At 46.9% G+C, this 17,585-nt stretch overlaps 3 protein-coding genes and 1 pseudogene across 3 annotated transcripts; 2 read left to right on the top strand and 2 right to left on the bottom strand.

The window, feature by feature from the left end:
* Nucleotides 1–5,024: 5,024 nt before the first annotated feature.
* LOC119337486 (inositol-tetrakisphosphate 1-kinase 5-like) lies at nucleotides 5,025–6,679 on the top strand. The gene has a single exon (XM_037609651.1). The coding sequence runs from the start codon at nucleotides 5,061–5,063 to the stop codon at nucleotides 6,099–6,101; it is 1,041 nt and encodes a 346-aa protein (XP_037465548.1). The 5' UTR covers nucleotides 5,025–5,060; the 3' UTR covers nucleotides 6,102–6,679.
* A 1,014-nt stretch (nucleotides 6,680–7,693) lies between these two features.
* On the bottom strand, nucleotides 7,694–10,391 carry LOC119337497 (NADH dehydrogenase [ubiquinone] 1 beta subcomplex subunit 10-B-like). The gene is made up of 3 exons (XM_037609662.1): nucleotides 9,981–10,391; nucleotides 9,827–9,891; nucleotides 7,694–8,015 (listed from the first exon to the last, which is right to left on the bottom strand). The coding sequence occupies exons 1-2, from the start codon at nucleotides 10,264–10,266 to the stop codon at nucleotides 9,860–9,862; spliced, it is 318 nt and encodes a 105-aa protein (XP_037465559.1). The 5' UTR covers nucleotides 10,267–10,391; the 3' UTR covers nucleotides 7,694–8,015; nucleotides 9,827–9,859.
* A 99-nt stretch (nucleotides 10,392–10,490) lies between these two features.
* LOC119337506 (protein SAMBA-like) lies at nucleotides 10,491–11,410 on the top strand. The gene is made up of 3 exons (XM_037609673.1): nucleotides 10,491–10,668; nucleotides 10,773–10,883; nucleotides 11,069–11,410. Exons 1-3 carry the CDS (start codon nucleotides 10,545–10,547, stop codon nucleotides 11,140–11,142), a joined length of 309 nt encoding a protein of 102 aa, XP_037465570.1. The 5' UTR covers nucleotides 10,491–10,544; the 3' UTR covers nucleotides 11,143–11,410.
* A 2,777-nt stretch (nucleotides 11,411–14,187) lies between these two features.
* On the bottom strand, nucleotides 14,188–15,325 carry LOC119337484 (annotated as a pseudogene).
* Nucleotides 15,326–17,585: the final 2,260 nt, after the last annotated feature.

Below are 17,585 nucleotides of genomic sequence, written 5' to 3'. Positions count from 1 at the left end.
ACTCGCGCTCTAGCAGTCCCTATCGGTCGCGTTTGTCTTTGCCGCCGTGGCCTAAACTGGAGTTTCCTCTGTTTTGGGACGAGCAACCGCGTAGTTGGAAGCGTAATTTTGAGTCCTATTTTCGGGTGTTTCACCTCGATCCAGACCTCTGGGTCGACACCGCAGCCATGCATTTTTATGGCGCTGCGATGACATGGTTGAGAATGGAGGTTTCGATCTCCGTCGGATGGAGTGGGAGAAATTCTGTTTGTTGGTCTGCGATCAATTCAAACGCAGCGAGTTTAACTCCCTATTGCGTCAACTTTTTCACCTTCGTCAGACAGACTCTGTTTCTGAATACACCACTCAGTTTAATGAGCTGATGCACTCCCTGTTGGCTCACAGTAGCTCATGGGATCCTACCCTTTTTCCTTCTCGATATGTTGATGGTCTCAAAGATGAAATTCGAGTGGTGATTATTGTTCATAATCCTCGAGATTTGGATACTGTTGTTTCCTTAGCTTACCTGCAGGAAGAGGCATTGGATATTTCCAAAAGGTATGAACCACATCGAGGGGACAGTAATAGTGGGGGGCGCTCGCATTTGCGAGGGGTTATGCCATTACCACCACCGCCTGGACGTCCTCCTACCCCAGTTCCTGTAAGCTAAGCAAAGCTAAGCGACCGACGCCCAATGATATGGCACGGTATGGTACATCTACTAATGAACGGCTGACCACCTTGCGATCTTATCGGCCTGCTCGGGGGCTCTGCTATTTGTGTGGTGAAAAATGGTCTCGGGAACACAAGTGTGCCACAACAGTTCAACTACATGTTGTTCAAGAGTTATTTGATGTGTTGGGCATTCCAGGTTTTGACATGGCCTCTGAACATTCGGACACGGGTAGTTAATGTCATACCATCTCCAAGGAGGCGTTGAAGGGCACTGTGGCTCCTCAAATTGCTCGTTTACAAGGCCTCATTCAGAATCAGAAGGTGTTGATGTTGATTGATTCTGGGAGTTCTCATAGCTTCATTAGTGTCACTTTAGCTGCTCGGTTGACAGGTGTGATAGCTTCAGATCACCCTCTACAAGTGTGTATTGCTGATGGGGGACATCTCTGTTGTGCTCAGGAGCTGCCAAACTGTGAATGGTGGGTTCAAGGCAACAAATTCTCCTCCAACCTTAAAGTGTTACCACTTGGCTGTTATGACATGATTGTGGGAATGGATTGGTTAGAGGCACATAGTCCCATGGACATTCATTGGGGGCTGAAAAAGGTGCAGTTCTTGCACAAGGGCAAGCAAATAGTGTTGAAGGGGGTACAACCAAGTGTACAATAGTGTTATGAGCTATCTGCAGCTCAGTTACATGCTCTGTTAGACTGTAATGACGTGCATCAAGTGATTCAACTCTGTGCGGTGGATGTATCAAAAGGAGAGGAGAAAATCCCTCCGGTTATATCAACCTTGTTGCAAGAATTTGCTCATCTATTTGAGACACCATCGATTCTACCTCCAGAACGAGCATTTGATCACACTATTCCCTTGATTCCAGGGGCACAACCAGTCAACTTGAGACCTTACCATTACACTCCAGCTCAAAAGGATGAAATTGAGAGATAAGTAGCAAAAATGATCAAACATGGCATCATTCAGCACAGTTGTAGTCTGTATGCTGCTCCGGTATTGTTGGTGCAGAAGAAGGACATAAGTTGGAGGTTTTGCATTGATTTCCGCAGGCTAAATGCTATCACTATCAAAAACAGATATCCGTTGCCTATCATTGAGAAATTGTTGGATGAGCTTGCGGGATCCATTTGGTTTACTAGTCTTGATTTACGGTCTGGTTATCACCAAATTCGCATGAAATCTGGAGAACAATACAAGACGGCTTTCAAGACACATCATGGGCATTATGAGTTCAAGGTCATGCCCAATGGTGTCACCGGTGGTCCTTCTACCTTCCAAGGCACTATGAACATTGTCATGTCGCCTCTGTTACGCAAGGGTGTGCTTGTGTTCATTGATGACATACTTGTCCACAGTGACACCTTAGAGAAACATAAAGAGCTTCTGCGCCAAGTGTTCTAGCTATTGCACAAGCATCACTTCTACCTCAACCAAGCGAAGTGCAAGTTTGCGCAACCGCGTCTCACTTATTTAGGTCATGTTATCAGTGCTGATGGAGTCTCGACTGATGACAAGAACATAGCAGTTGTTCGGGATTGGCCTACCCCCACCATCGCCAGGGAGGTATGCGGGTTTCTTGGGCTGGCTGGCTACTATAGATGATTTGTGCGCAACTTTGGTGTGATCAGCAGAACTTTGACAAACCTGCTCAAGAAGGGGGCGATCTTTATTTGGAGTGACGAGGCTGAGGCAGCTTTCCAGCATCTGAAAAAGGCCCTGATCACTGATCCAGTGTTGGCTTTACCGCGATTTGACCGCACCTTTGAAGTGGAGACCGACGCATCTAACACAGGGGTTGGTGCGGTGCTCATGCAAGATGGCCATCCGCTGGCCTTCTTCAGTAAGGCTCTAGGTCCGCGCAATCAAGGGCTCTCTGCATATGAAAAAGAATTCATGGCAGTGTTAATGGTCGTGGACCATTGGCGTCTGTATTTGCAGTCGGGGAGTTCATTATACATACTGATCAGCGCAGTCTCGCCCACCTTGATGATCAACGGCTAACAACTCCCTGGCAACGGCGTGCTCTCAACAAGCTGCTTGGGCTTCAATACAAGATTGTGTACAAGAAGGGCGTGGAGAATCGAGCGGCAGATGCCTTGTCTCGTCGGGATGGAGTGTTGCTAGCCATTTTAGTGGCTCTGCCTACTTGGTTGACACATATCACACGGGGGTACCAATCAGACCCTCAGGCTTGTGAACTACTGCAGAAATACATTGGGTCAAATGATCTGGCGACTCCATACACAGTGCAAGATGGGGTTATCAAGTATAAGGGGCGTGTGTGGCTTGGTTCCAACACGGCAACACAAGATCTCATTCCGCGTTCAATGCATTCTAGTCTGTCGGGGGGACATTCTGGCATCCATGTGACATATGATTGGCTTAAAAGGTTGTTTTCTTGGCCCGGAATGAAGATGGCAGTGACCACATTTGTCTCCAACTGTGACGTTTGTAAGCAAGCAAAGCCTGAGCATGCACGCACACCTAGACTTTTGGAACCTCTAGAAGTTCCACCGCATCCATGGCATACTGTCACCTTAGATTTTGTGGAAGGGCTGCCAGTGTCGAAGGGTTACACCTGTATTCTAGTGGTTGTGGAGAAACTGACGAGGTATGCTCATTTTGTGCCTTTGGCTCACCCTTTCTCTACGGTTCAAGTGGCCTCAGCGTACATGGCGAACATCTACAAGTACCATGGACTTCCCTATGCTCTTATTTCGGATCGGGATCGAATCTTTACCAGCAAATTGTGGCGTGAACTCTTTCGGCAAGCTAGCACAAAGTTGCGCATGTCTTCTGCGTATCATCTGCAAACCGATGGCACCATAGAGCGGGTCAACCAGTGTTTAGAATCCTACCTGCGCTGCTTTGTTCATGCCTGTCCACACCGTTGGTTTCAGTGGCTACACCAAGCTGAGTTCTGGTACAATACTTCCATGCATTCAGCACTTGGCACCTCCCCTTTTGAGATGTTATATGGCCATCCACCTAGGCACTTTGGCATCGTGGATGCCTCAGCCTCGGTTTCCCCCGATCTTGCTGACTAGATGCATGAACGGGCTCTGATGACAGCACTTGTCAAGCAACAATTAGAACATGGTCGCCAGCGCATGAAGGATCCGGTAGATAAACACCGATCCGAGCGCTCATTTAAAGTTGGGGACTGGGTGTTCGCGAAGTTGCAACCATATGTTCAAGTCTCTGTGGCGGAGCGAGCTAACCATAAGTTGTCCTTCCGTTATTTTGGCCCATTTCAGGTCTTGGCGCGCGTTGGCACGGTTGCTTATCGTCTACAATTGCCAGCATGAAGCAAAATTCATCCTGTCTTCCATGTGTCACTGCTTTGAGGAGCCCTGCCACCGACTACCATCGTCGAGCAATGCCGCACTCGCCGCCGGGAATCCCAGAACAAGTGTTGGCTCGCCGTGTCATCACCAAAGGCGCCGCCAAGCTGCCTCAAGTGCTGATCAAGTGGACGGGCCAGCCGGCCTCGTTGGCGTCATGGGATGACTACTTCGTGCTGCGCAGTCGCTTCCCAGGTGCTGCGGCTTAGGGACAAGCCGATTTTGAAGGAGGGGAGAATGTCACGGGCACAAGTACCTCTACAACGCACGGCAACGAGGAGGGCCGACCCAAGAGGAAGAGACGGCCCGGTCACAAGTTTGACCCAGCACCCTGGGGATTATGTGGATAAGTGTAGGTGTGCGTGTGGGTGAAAGGGCATCGAGAGAATTGCCTGGACCTGTACTCCTTCCTGGTCCCCTTCTTCCTCTCTGAACTCTCTCTCTCCCTGCTTCAATTCGCCTCCTAAATCACCAATTTCTCCCTGTATCGCCATGGATTCGAGACAATAGAATAGAGGAGTGTAACATATTCTAGACGAGCTTCGCACACGGGCGATAGCAGAAGGACGAGGAGTTAGTGACCTTTTGTGAGGATTTAGCATTGTATGCGGAGTTGGAGTCTTGTGTTGCCTCGGGCGGCTTGTGGTTGCTGCAGCACACAAAATTCTCTTGTACATTATTTTCTCTCTTTTATAAAAGTTAAGGTACGCAATTTGCGTACTTTCGAAAAAAAAACTCGCGTGAAAAGGACTAACAGGTCCTGGAAAGGAAAAACTAGAACAGCAATGGTTAACCAACACCCAAAACAAACAAAGATGAGATGGTCCATGAGGGTTTAGCATCGTACGATGTTAACAAATGCAGCCAGCCCACGGGCGTAGACCCGGTCCACGGGGACAGAGCGGAGAGGAGACGAAGGGGATTCTTTCGACCTGAGAATTAGATCGAATCGATCTGTTTATAAAAGAGAGGGCATCACATCCCTCCCCTTCCTTTATCCACCCCATCCAAATCCCCCGATTCCTCCAACCCTCCCAGACCGCAATGGCCGCCGCCGCCGCCGACAGCCGCCGCTACGTCGTCGGCTACGCGCTCGCGCCCAAGAAGCAGAACAGCTTCATCAAGCCCTCGCTCATCTCCCGCGCGGCGGCGCGCGGCGTCGACCTCGTCCCCGTCGACAACGCGCGGCCCCTCGCGGACCAGGGCCCCTTCGACCTCGTCATCCACAAGCTCTACGGCCACGACTGGCGCGCCCAGCTCCAGGCCTTCTCCGCCCGCTACCCCTCCGTCCCCGTTATCGACCCGCCCCACGCCATCGACCGCCTCCACAACCGCATCTCCATGCTCCAGGTCGTCTCTGAGCTCGACGTCCCGCTCACCGACGCCGCCTCCGCCTCCGCTGACGGCGAAGGCCACCGCCACACCTTCGGCATCCCCAGCCAGGTCGTCGTCTACGACGCCGCCGCGCTCGCCGACTCGGGCCTCCTCGCCGCGCTCCGCTTCCCGCTCATCGCCAAGCCCCTCGTCGCCGACGGCAGCGCCAAGTCGCACAAGATGTCCCTCGTCTACCACCGAGAGGGGCTCCGCAAGCTCCGCCCGCCGCTCGTCCTGCAGGAGTTCGTCAACCACGGGGGCGTCATCTTCAAGGTTTACGTCGTCGGCGGCCACGTCACCTGCGTCAAGCGCCGCAGCCTACCGGACGTTTCCAAGGAGATCCTCGAGGACGCCGCCTCCGAGGGCACCATCTCCTTCTCGCAGGTATCCAATCTCCCCAATCAGCGCACTGCCGAGGAGTACTACGAGGACATGCGGCTCGAGGACGCCGTCATGCCGCCCACCGATTTCGTCAACGAGATCGCAGGCGGGCTCCGCCGTGCCCTGGGCCTGCAGCTCTTCAACTTCGACATGATCCGGGATGTTCGTGCCGGGGACCGGTATCTCGTCATTGACATCAACTACTTCCCCGGTTACGCGAAGATGCCCGGCTACGAGATTGTCCTTACTGATTTCTTCTGGGATATGGTTCACAAGGACGACGTGGCCCTCAAGGAGGAGGAGCAGAGCAATCATGCTGTTGTGAAATGAGATGGATTTGCTAGGCATAGCTTGCTCGCAAACCTGCAATTCTTTCATGTCTGGGGGAAATGTGAGGTGGCAGGATGGTTACAAGACTCGAGGGGAATAACAAGCAACCAATTAGGATGGGGAGATGGGGATTAACAGGTTCTGGATTTACTTGGGTTTCAACCAGCCGCAAGCGGAGGACCTGCAATGTAAATCCTCTCTCCTTGCTCCTGTCATACCGGTTGTTTAGGTATCTTTCTGTTCTTCGTAATTTGCTTCACCCAGTTTAGTTAGAACAAAAGTGGGGGAACGGAAGCCAAGTTCTGAAGAAGGTATATTTGTTCTGGATGTGCAAATCTTTTGTTCTTGATGAGTACTGGATGAATGGCAACCAAACCTTAGTGGTACTAAATGATGAATATGTTTCCAATGATACTGGAGGTCTGAGTTTTATCACCTCCTCGAAAGAAAGGGGTTATGCAATTCTCTGAACTTTTAGCATTTGAAATGCAAACTTGAGTCAGCTATGTCTGTGGCACTAGTTCTATCATCCAAAACTGAATTTTACATCTTTGATCAGAGTTAAATATGTACATGTACCTGCAATGATGTCATTTACCCTATGCTTGACTATCTGTTTTTGAAATTTGGTTGACTGGAGAAACTCTTATTTGCACATATGATTATCCTATGTGAGCATGGATTCCTGCTTAATACTCCACTTTTTTATGGAGTAACATAATTTGAAGCGTTTGTAAGTTGCATGAGGGCAACCTTTCCACATATTCCTTCATAATTTGAAAATTTTAACCTTGAGTGCACTTGCATGTTTTACTGGACTCTCTGCAACTTCAGATTATTGGCTGCATCATGGCATGTTTTCCTTATAGCGATATTGTGATAGTGCCTTACTTTTCTTTAGAGTGTGAAAACAGCAGGGAAGAATTTGGCTGTTATCTTTATCAGTTTCAGTTGAAAAAGTGAACAAGATAGCCATAAGTATTTTGCATTGCAACCATTCATTGCTTTATTTTACTTTATTTTTCGGCTGCTCTAACTTCATGTTCTGAATAATGACCTATTTTCCTTTACTAGAAATTTGTTCAGTTATTGGGACTGTGGTTGATGAATATTTACAACTTCATGTGCTGTTGAAATAGTGAAGTTTTATTTTGAGGTTGAAAATTAGAGCACACATGACACATGATGCAGTTTGATGAGTACTGGATGAATGGCAACGTCAAAGCAGGCACCATTGCTCCAGTTTGCAGAAAATTCAACTTCTACTGGGGCAAACAAATCCGGAAGTTGCAACTGGAGCAATCGTGCTTGCTTTGACGTATCGGTTCTGACAAACTTTTTCAGCATTACGCTATGGGCATATTGACCTGAAAACGTTATATCCAGCACCCCCCCTGTTGTGTCAAGGAGAATGTATGTAGCTCTATAGCATCAGGATCAGTACCAGTTAACTAGAAATGTTATACTCTGTTTATAATTTTTCTGTTTTGGAAAGTCTAGTTACATGGCCCTCTGGTTTGCATTCTCCGAAGGCACCTGAATCTCGGCTGCCTCCCCATTTCATTCAGTACGGCAATGTGCAGCTCATTTCATACAAAAAAGGCAGCAGTGACATAATAGAAAGAACTTGTACGGCACAGCAAGAGCCGTCTTTCCTACACACTTGTAAACTCAAGATGCAAAGGCAAAAGGGCAACTAAACATCATTTGTATAAATGAAACTCGAAACAAGGTAGGCAAGTCCAAGCAACGATTTGCTTAACTCCTTGAATTTGACAAAAGAAAAAATACAGACACCACACAACAATGTTTCCTTCGCATCATCATTTATTAAATGCCTATCAGCAACTTCAGAGGTAAGAGATGAGCTGCGGCAATTCAAGTTACTTCCTTCACTTCGAATGGAAAGATGACCTGCGCGTCAAATAGAAGGGCCAGTGTTATGGTCTACTTTATTCCACCAGAATTCTTAGACAGTTGAAATGCATTTGCAAGGCAGAAAATAGAAGGACAATTAATTACAGACATATGAGACAAAATAATTAGCATAGTAGATAGTCGCTCTGTATCAAAATACAAGACGTTTTTTGACACTAACATAGTATCAAAAAGCGTCTTATATTTTGATACGGAGGGAGTAGCATTCAATGAATTTAAAAAATGGTGAGACATGCCAAGTAGATGCTCTAGTAAGTAGCAGTAAATAATATGTGCAACTAAATTTCTTTCACTCCGATATTAAGAAAATTATATATTCAATCAAAAGCGACTCCACGATCTTTTTTTTCCTGAAACGAGAAGATGATACAAGGCTTGAGTGGTGGAAGATGATGTTCCCAGTAAGAAAATCAGATAAACCCTCGTACTGTCTTACACGGGCTTTAAGAAACTGTTAAAGATGAATTCATGCAGTGGTTCTTCAAGAATGTGTGAGCAATTACAGGAAGAAATTAGCTATCTAGTTGTTTCAACTGTTCAAAAGTAACTTAAAGTGATTTCAGACATTAAGTGTAGTGTTAGCTCAATTGCCCTATACAATGACAAATCGCTTAGTGATAGTAAGATATTCCTTGTATAACTTGACTCTGAAAGAGCAGACAACCTGTGTTAGTCCATGGTACTATCTACTCCCTCCGTTCCATAATTCTTGTTGTGGTTTTAGTTCAACTAAAACCACCACAAGAATTACGGAACCGATGGACTAGTTGTTTCAACTGTTCAAAAGTAACTTAAAAGTTAAAAGTGATTTCAGACATTAAGAGTAGCTTTAGCTCACTCCCAAAAGGGGTGATGCAATGACAAATTGCTTAGCAAAGATACTCCTCGTACTCTGAAAGAGCAGAGTGCCTTTGTTAGTCAGTACCCGTTACCTGGGCCTGAGTAGCAGAGCACATCTCAGCAATCCAGCTTTACTAACAATTGAGGTGAACAAGGTTATAGCATGGATGTGTGAATCATGATATCCTTTCAGCGTTAGGCCAGATAAGGTATGATGATGGCTAACAAAATTATGAATCGATCATGATTTGATCCAGGGAAATATGACCGCAAGAACCAAAAACATCCAAAAATATTAGTTGTCTGGATATCACTAAATGTAAACACTACATAAAGTTGACTTCATGTAGATTTTGATTCAAATATCTTAGGTTCAGGAAAAATAAGAAATAGGCCAGCAGCAATAGTGAGTCTTAGCAGCGAGGTAACACATAGGGAAAACGATGCTAGCCCCTTAACAGATAACTCCTTTTCACCCAGGTTTGGTCCGGGGATAAGTCATGAGTCAACTTAGTGGGCATTAGAGTGAGGGATATTTCTTTGGGAAGTTTTAGGATTTAATACCGCTCGTCTGCATGACAAGCAGTATTTGTTGTTCGACAAGAGGAAAATCCATTTCAATACAAGCTGGAAAGAACAGTTTGCACACACAGTTAAGATGCCAAGACAAACACCCTTCCAGTTCAAACCCCTTCCGCCTTCCTCCTCAACTCTTGGACAAAACCTTTTGTCCTAGTTCAAACCCCCTTATAAACCAAAAATGTTCACCAGTGCTAATGTTTGGTGTTCTACTACTACATTCCCAAGCTCTCAACTATCTAAGCATGGCGATGTGACCCCAAACAGAGATCTCAATTGGTTAATGGAATGGTAAACATTTGAAACAAATCATGTGCATTTCACCATAAACTGCATCGAGCGTACATAATAACAAGAAGCACCCTGACCTCTCCATTCCAGGAACGGCAGCGGAAGCAGAGCTACTCCTCGACCTCAACCACCTTCTTGGGCTCTGCGCAACACCAAACAACCAAACCATATCAGCCAGTGAAACAAACGGAACCATAGCCTGCAGGCAGAGAAGGATTCGGGCGGCGGTACCGTGCAGGTCCGCCGGGCGGTGGTCCTTGCCCCATCCGACGCCGCGGGTGGACTCGAGGTACTGGTCGACGAGGTGGCGGCACTTCTGGTGGTGGTTGACGCCCTCGATCCGGTAGCACCAGCGGAGGCGGTCGCGGATGATCTTGGCGGTCTCGATCTGGATCCACTTCTCCCGCACCAGGTGCTCCCTGTACTCCAGCATCGCCACCGGGTCCCCGTACGGGTTCTTCGGGTCGAAGTCATCCGGCGGCCTCTCGTCGAACTCAACCTTCGCCTTCCGCACCATCTCCGATCGTCTGATCCTCCGCCGCCGCCGGCCTCTCTCTCTCCTCCCTTCTCTTCTTGGCCTCTGGGGTGGATGGATCTCGTCGTGGGGATTGGGGAATGGGGGAGAGAGACGAGCGGATGGCTTCCCACTTACAGACAGAGTGCAGTAGCAGCCCGGCCCATTTATATGGCCCATTTACACGGCCCACTTGGCGGGTTCCTATAATTCGCTGTTGAGTCTGACCAGTGACCACCCCTACGGAAAGGGCGCCGCGTTTCAAACGAGGCCGATCTCCGATGAGCTCTCCGGCGAGGTCGACCGTCTCGGCGGCGAGCGCGGGTGGCGGGATCGCGATCTCCGCTGCCGACGACCTCGCCGACTCGATCGACGCGCTCTACCGCAAGGACGAGGCCATGGCCGGTAAATCCATCCCCCTCGGCACCTCGCAAGCCCTAGTTCCCCTCCCTTCATGTCCTCCCCCTCTCAGTTAAGCAGTCGAATTGGTCTGTCTGGTTCCCCCGCAGAGCTCAAGTCGGAGGTCATGGAGGCGCTGCAAAAGGAGGTCAGGTCGCTCGACGACAACAGCTGGATGTTCGCCGCCCCGCGCTCCCGCATCAACCTCGTCTCCAGGCCAGGTAGCAACAGACAGCAACACCATAAATCTCACTCAAATACAAAATGGGCATAAGAGTTTAAGGTTGACTATGGTTTATTGTACCCCGCTAGGAACTGAGATTGTGGTGTAATACGATTACAAGAATGGGATACAAAATGCATAAGAATTTAAGGTTTGATTTCCGGTTTGGCATGTTCTTCTCAGGTGGTTACCTGCCCAAGCAACAGGGGAAAATTGCGGAGCTGGATCAAGCGCTCAAGAAGACAAGGAACTGCTAGGCATTATAGGTTTTCCATCCAGGCTGTGCTCCTAGGGGCTATCACCTGATTTCAGTCACCTGTAGTTGCATTCTGCTAAATCATTTCCAAGTACATGCTAGGATATTTAGGTGACCCAAGTGTGATGATGCTGTTCATAACTTGTTTAAATCATTTTCAGGTACATTTACATTTAAGTAATCCAAGTGTTATGATGATGTTCATCACTTGTGCCTTCTGCTACCAAATCCTTGCAAACTGATCCAGTTTTTTCTCAGATAAATCTTGAGATACAGTGTGTCGACTTTGTAGGTGAAACTGTCAAATATTGATAAGCACATGCACTTTCACTATCTTTGATCTTCAGTCTTGACCAGCAATACATCGTCGTTTCAAATATCACCTGTGAGTTGTACTTTAGAAAAGAGATTTAACTGTGTCATTTTTTCCTAGAATACAATAGCCTGGAAGTAGAAAAGATGCAAGGTGTATTTTCTTCTTGTCAACTGGGTCATCCTTTTTGTATGGGATTGTTTTGTAGCTGTTTGTGATCTTATGCATGCCTGGCTGGCGGCTTCCTCTTATGCATCTAATAAGTGATTCCAATTGCTTACATCCTTCAGACAGGAGAAGGTCCTAAAAACACATTATTACCTGAACACTTCTGAGTCGATCTTCAGTCTGATAGCCCAACACGGCACACTTTGATGTTGCTGCGGAATAACTATTGACCCAAATGAAGAATATAGGCTGGTTTTCTACTCAAAGCTAGACGATTCAAAACTATCTTTGCACCCATGATACTTCTGGGTTTTTGCTATAACAGCATACTTTTGTTATGGCCAGTGTTCTTGAGTAATCACCGCTCACCCTGTCCATCTGCCTCTACATCGTCTCTGCGGCTTGTTGAACACAGACTTGCAGTGCTATTCTATACATACTAGTATGAGCTATTCAGTGCCCCACAGCTTAGTAATTTGAGGGGCAGGAGACAATTGCATTGATAATATATTGGCAAGCATGATATAAGAATGTACGGCCTAACTATGATTTTTCCAGAGGTAATGATTTGAAAGTTGAAACTTTATAATAATGTAGGCCGGTTTTCTACTCAGAGACACACATTAAAGCTAATCTTTGCACCCCCTGATACTTCTGGGGTTTGGTGGTAGTCACCATTCTCCCTTGTCCAACTGCCTCTGTTGCCTCTGCGGCTTGTTGAACACAGACTTGCAGTGCTATTCTATACATAATAGTATGAGCTATTCCATGGCCCACAGCTTAATAATGTAAGGAGAAGGATATAAGTGCTTTGATAATATATTGGCAATGGCAAGCATGATATAAGGATGTACAGTCTGACTATAATTTTGTTCCAGAGGTAATGATCTGAAAGTTGACACTCTAGAAGAATAACTTTTCTGCTAGTGCCCACGAGTTGCGCCAGTCTTTACTTTTCCACTGATGGTGTTCAATGTCAGTGTGAACCTGAAATTGCCTTTGCGAATGTGGTTGTCATCATGAGTAAACATTAGTTCGAAAGTGCTTGGCAACTGAAGATAATAGCAGGCCGCACTAAAACATAGATAAGTCGTATTTTGCTCATTCCAGTTAAAGACAGTGATTAAGGGTGTAATTAGTTCAAACGATACTTTTAGTTGCTGCTTTCTAATGTGAACTTTTCTCTTGAAGAAAATCCAGCGCGTATCTAAAATGATTGGCTATAAATAAACCATAGAATCATTATGTATTCAGTAAGATACAGTAAATGTTCCTGTTTTTTTTTAAATCTGTGTGAATAAGTTTTCTGTTAGACCTGTGTCTTAGATCCCTTCTGCAGGATTGTTTAGATTCTTAGGTGCCTTCCCCAGTTTTTTCACATTTTCTTGGTCATTTGTGTTTGGTTATGCGTGCTCTGTGCGTTTACCATGCAGGTCCAAATGTTTGTTTGAACTAATAATGCATATATTCACCAGTTGTAAGACGTTGTTTACCTGAGCAAGCGGCAGCCAGCGTTCTCGTGTTTAAAGCTCCTTGTCGGTGGATGTGACTTGCCGGGGGGAATGGGGTGCGCTGCTGATAGCACTTGTATATGGATCTCGTGCTGTGGCTACTGCTCAGTTGCCTGTGCTCCCCGGCGCACCACCGACGATTGCCACTCACACTTCTGTTACTTGCCTGGTTTTGTTTCAGACGAAGCTTTGTACTGTACGTAGTCTGGTAGTGTTCATGGAGATGCAGTTAATCTGTGTTTGCAGCGTGTATGCGTGAGACGCAAAGTTGACCGTGCAACATCACCACGAATCTTGCATAAGTGAGAGATGGAGGGCATAGGGAAAATATCATATAGAAACCAACATTTGATGAAAACCGGTGAAAACTACATGAAAAAGATGTTTTGAAGTTTCAAAAAATTCTAAAAAATACGGGACGTTGAGAGGGTGATGTTATTTTTCGCAAAAAAAAGAAAAGAAAGAAGAGGGTGGTGTTATATTGCCATGAAAAATTCCAAGTTCAAACACATTACGGGATATAATGTGAGCGGCGAAAATAACAAAATCAGCATTGAATAGTGCCAAATAGTAACGTCACTAGTCAGTGCTGAATTATTATTTTTTCATAGTAGTTCACATCTTGTAATGTGTTTCAACTTGACGTTTTGTGTGGTAAGAAAACATCACCCTCTTAGCATCCCATATTTTTTTCCAGTTTTCTTAATTTTTTTAAAATGTAGTTTCCATAAAGTTTTCTTTGAATATTGGTTTCCGTATGAAATGGGCATTTGTCCCCAACTTGGGTATAATCGTTACAACTGAGGCTTGGGGCTCTGTTCATTTTCAAGTTGAGCCAGAGCATCCAATCCAAGCCAATTAACCAGCCAGGCGCCCAGGCCTGGCTGCCCTAGCACAGCAGCAGCAACGTGAATGTACCAGTGTCCAGTATGTTGTGGGTTGTGGTCTGTCTGTCCACTTGACTGCTGCCGAGCAATAAATTTTCCCGTGATCTCCTGCGGCAGCTTGGCCCCGAAATCGAACGCTGGAGCCAGCTCATTAATTCGCTCGTTCGTTTACCCGCCCGTCCCATTCATTTCAATCCAAAAGGCAAAAACAAGAACCAGTTCAAAGACGATGGACAATCTGGCGCACCTGAACCAGAATTCTATCCATCAATTTCCTCATCAGTACTACTACCAATTACGGAAAAAGAATTACAGAATCAATAGCAGGTGAACAACCGAACGGAAAAGAATGACGATGGGGTATGAACAGATGGTGATTGACGATTGCGATGGGCGGCTGGTAATCTAATCCCAATTTCTAGAGGTCACAGGAAGACGAACGCTCGCGGCCATTCAAGTTCCACCAACGACGCAGCACGGGGGTGGAGGGAAGAAAGAGACGTGCGCTGAGGACGCGTCGTACGTTCCAACGGCTAGCTGCTTGCGCGGACGTGGGCTAGCCTTAGCCTTCCCGTTCCCCAATTCCGCGCCGTCGCCGTCATTGCCGCGGCGCTCCCAGCCTTCGCCCGCGGCGCGGCGTCGGGTCCGCCTTCAGCCGCTGGTGCGCGCCGCCCCGCGCCACCGACGGCGTCGTGTCCGCTGCAGGAACGAATAAAGGAGAGAGAGAGAGAGAGAAAATCAAACGAGGTAAGAGAAGGGGAAACGGGACGCAGACGGAGACTGCTGTGTTGGTCGCGACTCTTATCGCCTACCTGTGGCCTCGAGGGAGCGGGCGGTGACGGCCAGGACGGGTGGCGAATCTGCACGGACGCGCGAGCGGCGTTAGGGACAGGACCGGCGAGGCGAAGGGAGTGGAGCGAAAGTTTGGCTGGCTACTTACCGGCGATGGCGCGGGAAGTGGCCGGGTCGTGGGAGAAGAGGAAGAGGACGAGGAGGCAGAGGAGCGTGAGGAGGGGGACGAGGTGGATGGACTTGTCCGGCGCGGCCGCCCTGGCCGCCTTCCCCGTCGCCTTCTCGTCCGCCTCGTCCGCGGCCGCGGCGGGGGCGGCATCCAGGCTGGGTCTCGAGCCCGGCGATCCGATGGAGAGGCGCTGCATTGCGGCGGCGGCGGAGGAGGAGAAGGAGGAGATCTTTTTCTTTCTGTTGCTACGATGCGGGGATAGGTGCGGTGCGGTGCGGTGCGGTGGGATGGGGTTTAACAGGGGAACGGGAAGGTGATTGTTGTACGCGGGCGTATTTATCCGCGGGGATTGAGACGAGATGTTTGCTGCAGAAATGACAGCGTGGCTTTTCCCGTTTATTAGTCCATCCCCTTTGTAAGGGGTGCTTGATTCAGGGACTTTTTAGTTCGAGAGAATAAAAAAAGTCCCTAAAAAGTCTCTAGAAACCAAACGGGAGGGACTTTTTCTACAGGAACTAAAAAAAGACTTTACTGGAGAGTCTTTTTTGATTAGTCTCTGGGACTAGAAAAAGTCCTAAGACTTCTGAACCAAACACCCCCTAAAAGCACGGCTAAAACTCTTCAAAATCTGGTCCGGCTTCTATTAGTCGGTCCTGCCCTATGTAATTAGTTTTTGCTGATTCTCGAGTAGAATCAACAGCGTTTCGTCCAACCTTTGATTTCACACGGAGATTCATGCGGACCTTTTCTTTTTCTTTTCCTGTTTGATTAATTTACCTTTTTATTTTATTTTTATTTCCTCCTTTTCATCCGTGCTTGCATGCCCGATTGTCATACAAGTCTATAGTTGCGCGTCCGCGCATAACTATAGTTGCATGTTCACGTATCAGTGCGCAACAACGTGTCGGTTATGCATCTCACGGTTACACGCTGAATGACCACGCGCAACTGCATGCCCATCCACCACGCACAAATACAATTGCATGTACTTGCATCTAGTCATAATATATGTCAAAACTGCTTAAAGTTTTAAGTACCTCAGTTTGACGAAAGTTTTGCCTCTTGTTTTTAGAGGAGATGAAGAGATTGTTGTGAAGGTTACACAAAATAATTGTTGTAAAAGTTACACAAGACAACTTCATGACTGATAAACTATCGGACTATAAATTTTGAAATAGTTTTAGAAATGATAAATTATGGATCTATAAATGATATAGTTAGAGAGTTGAGAAGTTTTCAATATAATATAATCTGGGTCAATAAAAATTTATTGATGTAGTTTCAATTAAATATTGACTATATTGAGATATAGCAATTGGACTATATGGAGATATAGTGTTACTATAAAATGGACTAGATGGAGATATATTGTCACCATTAATGTAACAAATGAATTACACAATAAAACCAAATGTTACCGACACAAATAACATTGGGATTTAAAGAGTGATGCTCTACCATTAGCAAAGCATGAGCAACACCGGATAAGCCATATGTGTTAAGAAAAATATGCAATTAGATTACTGACTCTAGTGCAAGTGAAAGACTGTTGAAAATATGCCCTCGTGGCAATAGTATTTGTATTATTATATTTCCATATTCATAATTAAGAGTTTATATTCTATGTTATAACTGCTGTGATCTTGGAATATGTGATTCAGTGAAAAACTCATATGCACGTGTAAAATGATAAACGGTAAATAAAAGGTTCCTAATCTTGCCTCTAGGACTAGCTCAAGTGTGGCTGGTGATCACGTTTTCTGGATCTTAGCATATCATTAAGTGTAACAATGATCCTAAAACAAAATTGAGATTATGACGTTAGAAGAACGATCCTATTGGTTCATCGGAAAGTTTGAAAAGTGATCAGATAGCTCGAGAGTGGGATTTGCTCCTCCGACGATGGAGAGATATGTTGGGGAACTAGCATGCAATTTCAAAAAAAATTCTACGATCACGCAAGATCTATCTAGGAGATACATAGCAACGAGAGGGGGAGAGTGTGTCCACGTACCCTCGTCCGAAAGCGGAAGCGTTAGTTAACACGGTTGATGTAGTCGAATGTCTTCACGATCCAACTGATCCAAGTACCGAACGTACAACACCTCTGTGTTCTTCACACGTTCAGCTCGATGACGTCCCTCGAACTCTTGATCCAGTAGAGGGTCGAGGGAGAGTTCCGTCAGCACGACGGCATGGCGATGATGTTCATGATGTGATCCGCGTAGGGCTTCGTCTAAGCACTACGGCTAAGAGAATTCTTGGTGTGCCTTTGGGGTGCCCCCACCCCCGTATATAAAGAAGGGGAGGAGGAGGCCGGCGACCTAGGAGGGGCGCGCCAAAGGGGGGAGTCCTACTTGGACTCCTAGTCCAAGTAGGATTCGTCCCCCCTTCCAACCAACGGAGGGAGAAAAGGGGAAGTGGGAGAAGGAAAGGGGGGGGGCGTGCCCCCACCCCTTGTCCAATTTGGTTTGGGCAGGGGGAGGCGCGCACCACCTCATGTGGCAGCCTTCCCTCTCTCCACTATGGCCCGTGAGGCCCATTAACTTTCTCGGGGGGTTCCGGTAACCTCACGGTATTCCGAAAAATCCCCGATCTTCTTTG

The sequence above is a fragment of the Triticum dicoccoides genome, chromosome 1B (assembly GCF_002162155.2).
Source record: "Triticum dicoccoides isolate Atlit2015 ecotype Zavitan chromosome 1B, WEW_v2.0, whole genome shotgun sequence".
NCBI classification, from domain to species: domain Eukaryota; kingdom Viridiplantae; phylum Streptophyta; class Magnoliopsida; order Poales; family Poaceae; genus Triticum; species Triticum dicoccoides.
This window is presented reverse-complemented; position numbering and strand designations above follow the sequence as displayed.

Excerpts from the sequence above, each read along its gene's own strand:
- LOC119337486 (XM_037609651.1), top strand. The coding sequence starts at position 5,061 with ATGGCCGCCGCCGCCGCCGACAGCCGCCGCTACGTCGTCGGCTACGCG.
- LOC119337497 (XM_037609662.1), bottom strand. The coding sequence starts at position 10,266 with ATGGTGCGGAAGGCGAAGGTTGAGTTCGACGAGAGGCCGCCGGATGAC. Across the intron at positions 9,892-9,980 it reads CCGCCCGGCGGACCTGCACG|AGCCCAAGAAGGTGGTTGAG; the intron begins GTACCGCCGCCC and ends GGTGTTGCGCAG.
- LOC119337506 (XM_037609673.1), top strand. The coding sequence starts at position 10,545 with ATGAGCTCTCCGGCGAGGTCGACCGTCTCGGCGGCGAGCGCGGGTGGC. Across the intron at positions 10,669-10,772 it reads CAAGGACGAGGCCATGGCCG|AGCTCAAGTCGGAGGTCATG; the intron begins GTAAATCCATCC and ends GTTCCCCCGCAG. Across the intron at positions 10,884-11,068 it reads CAACCTCGTCTCCAGGCCAG|GTGGTTACCTGCCCAAGCAA; the intron begins GTAGCAACAGAC and ends TGTTCTTCTCAG.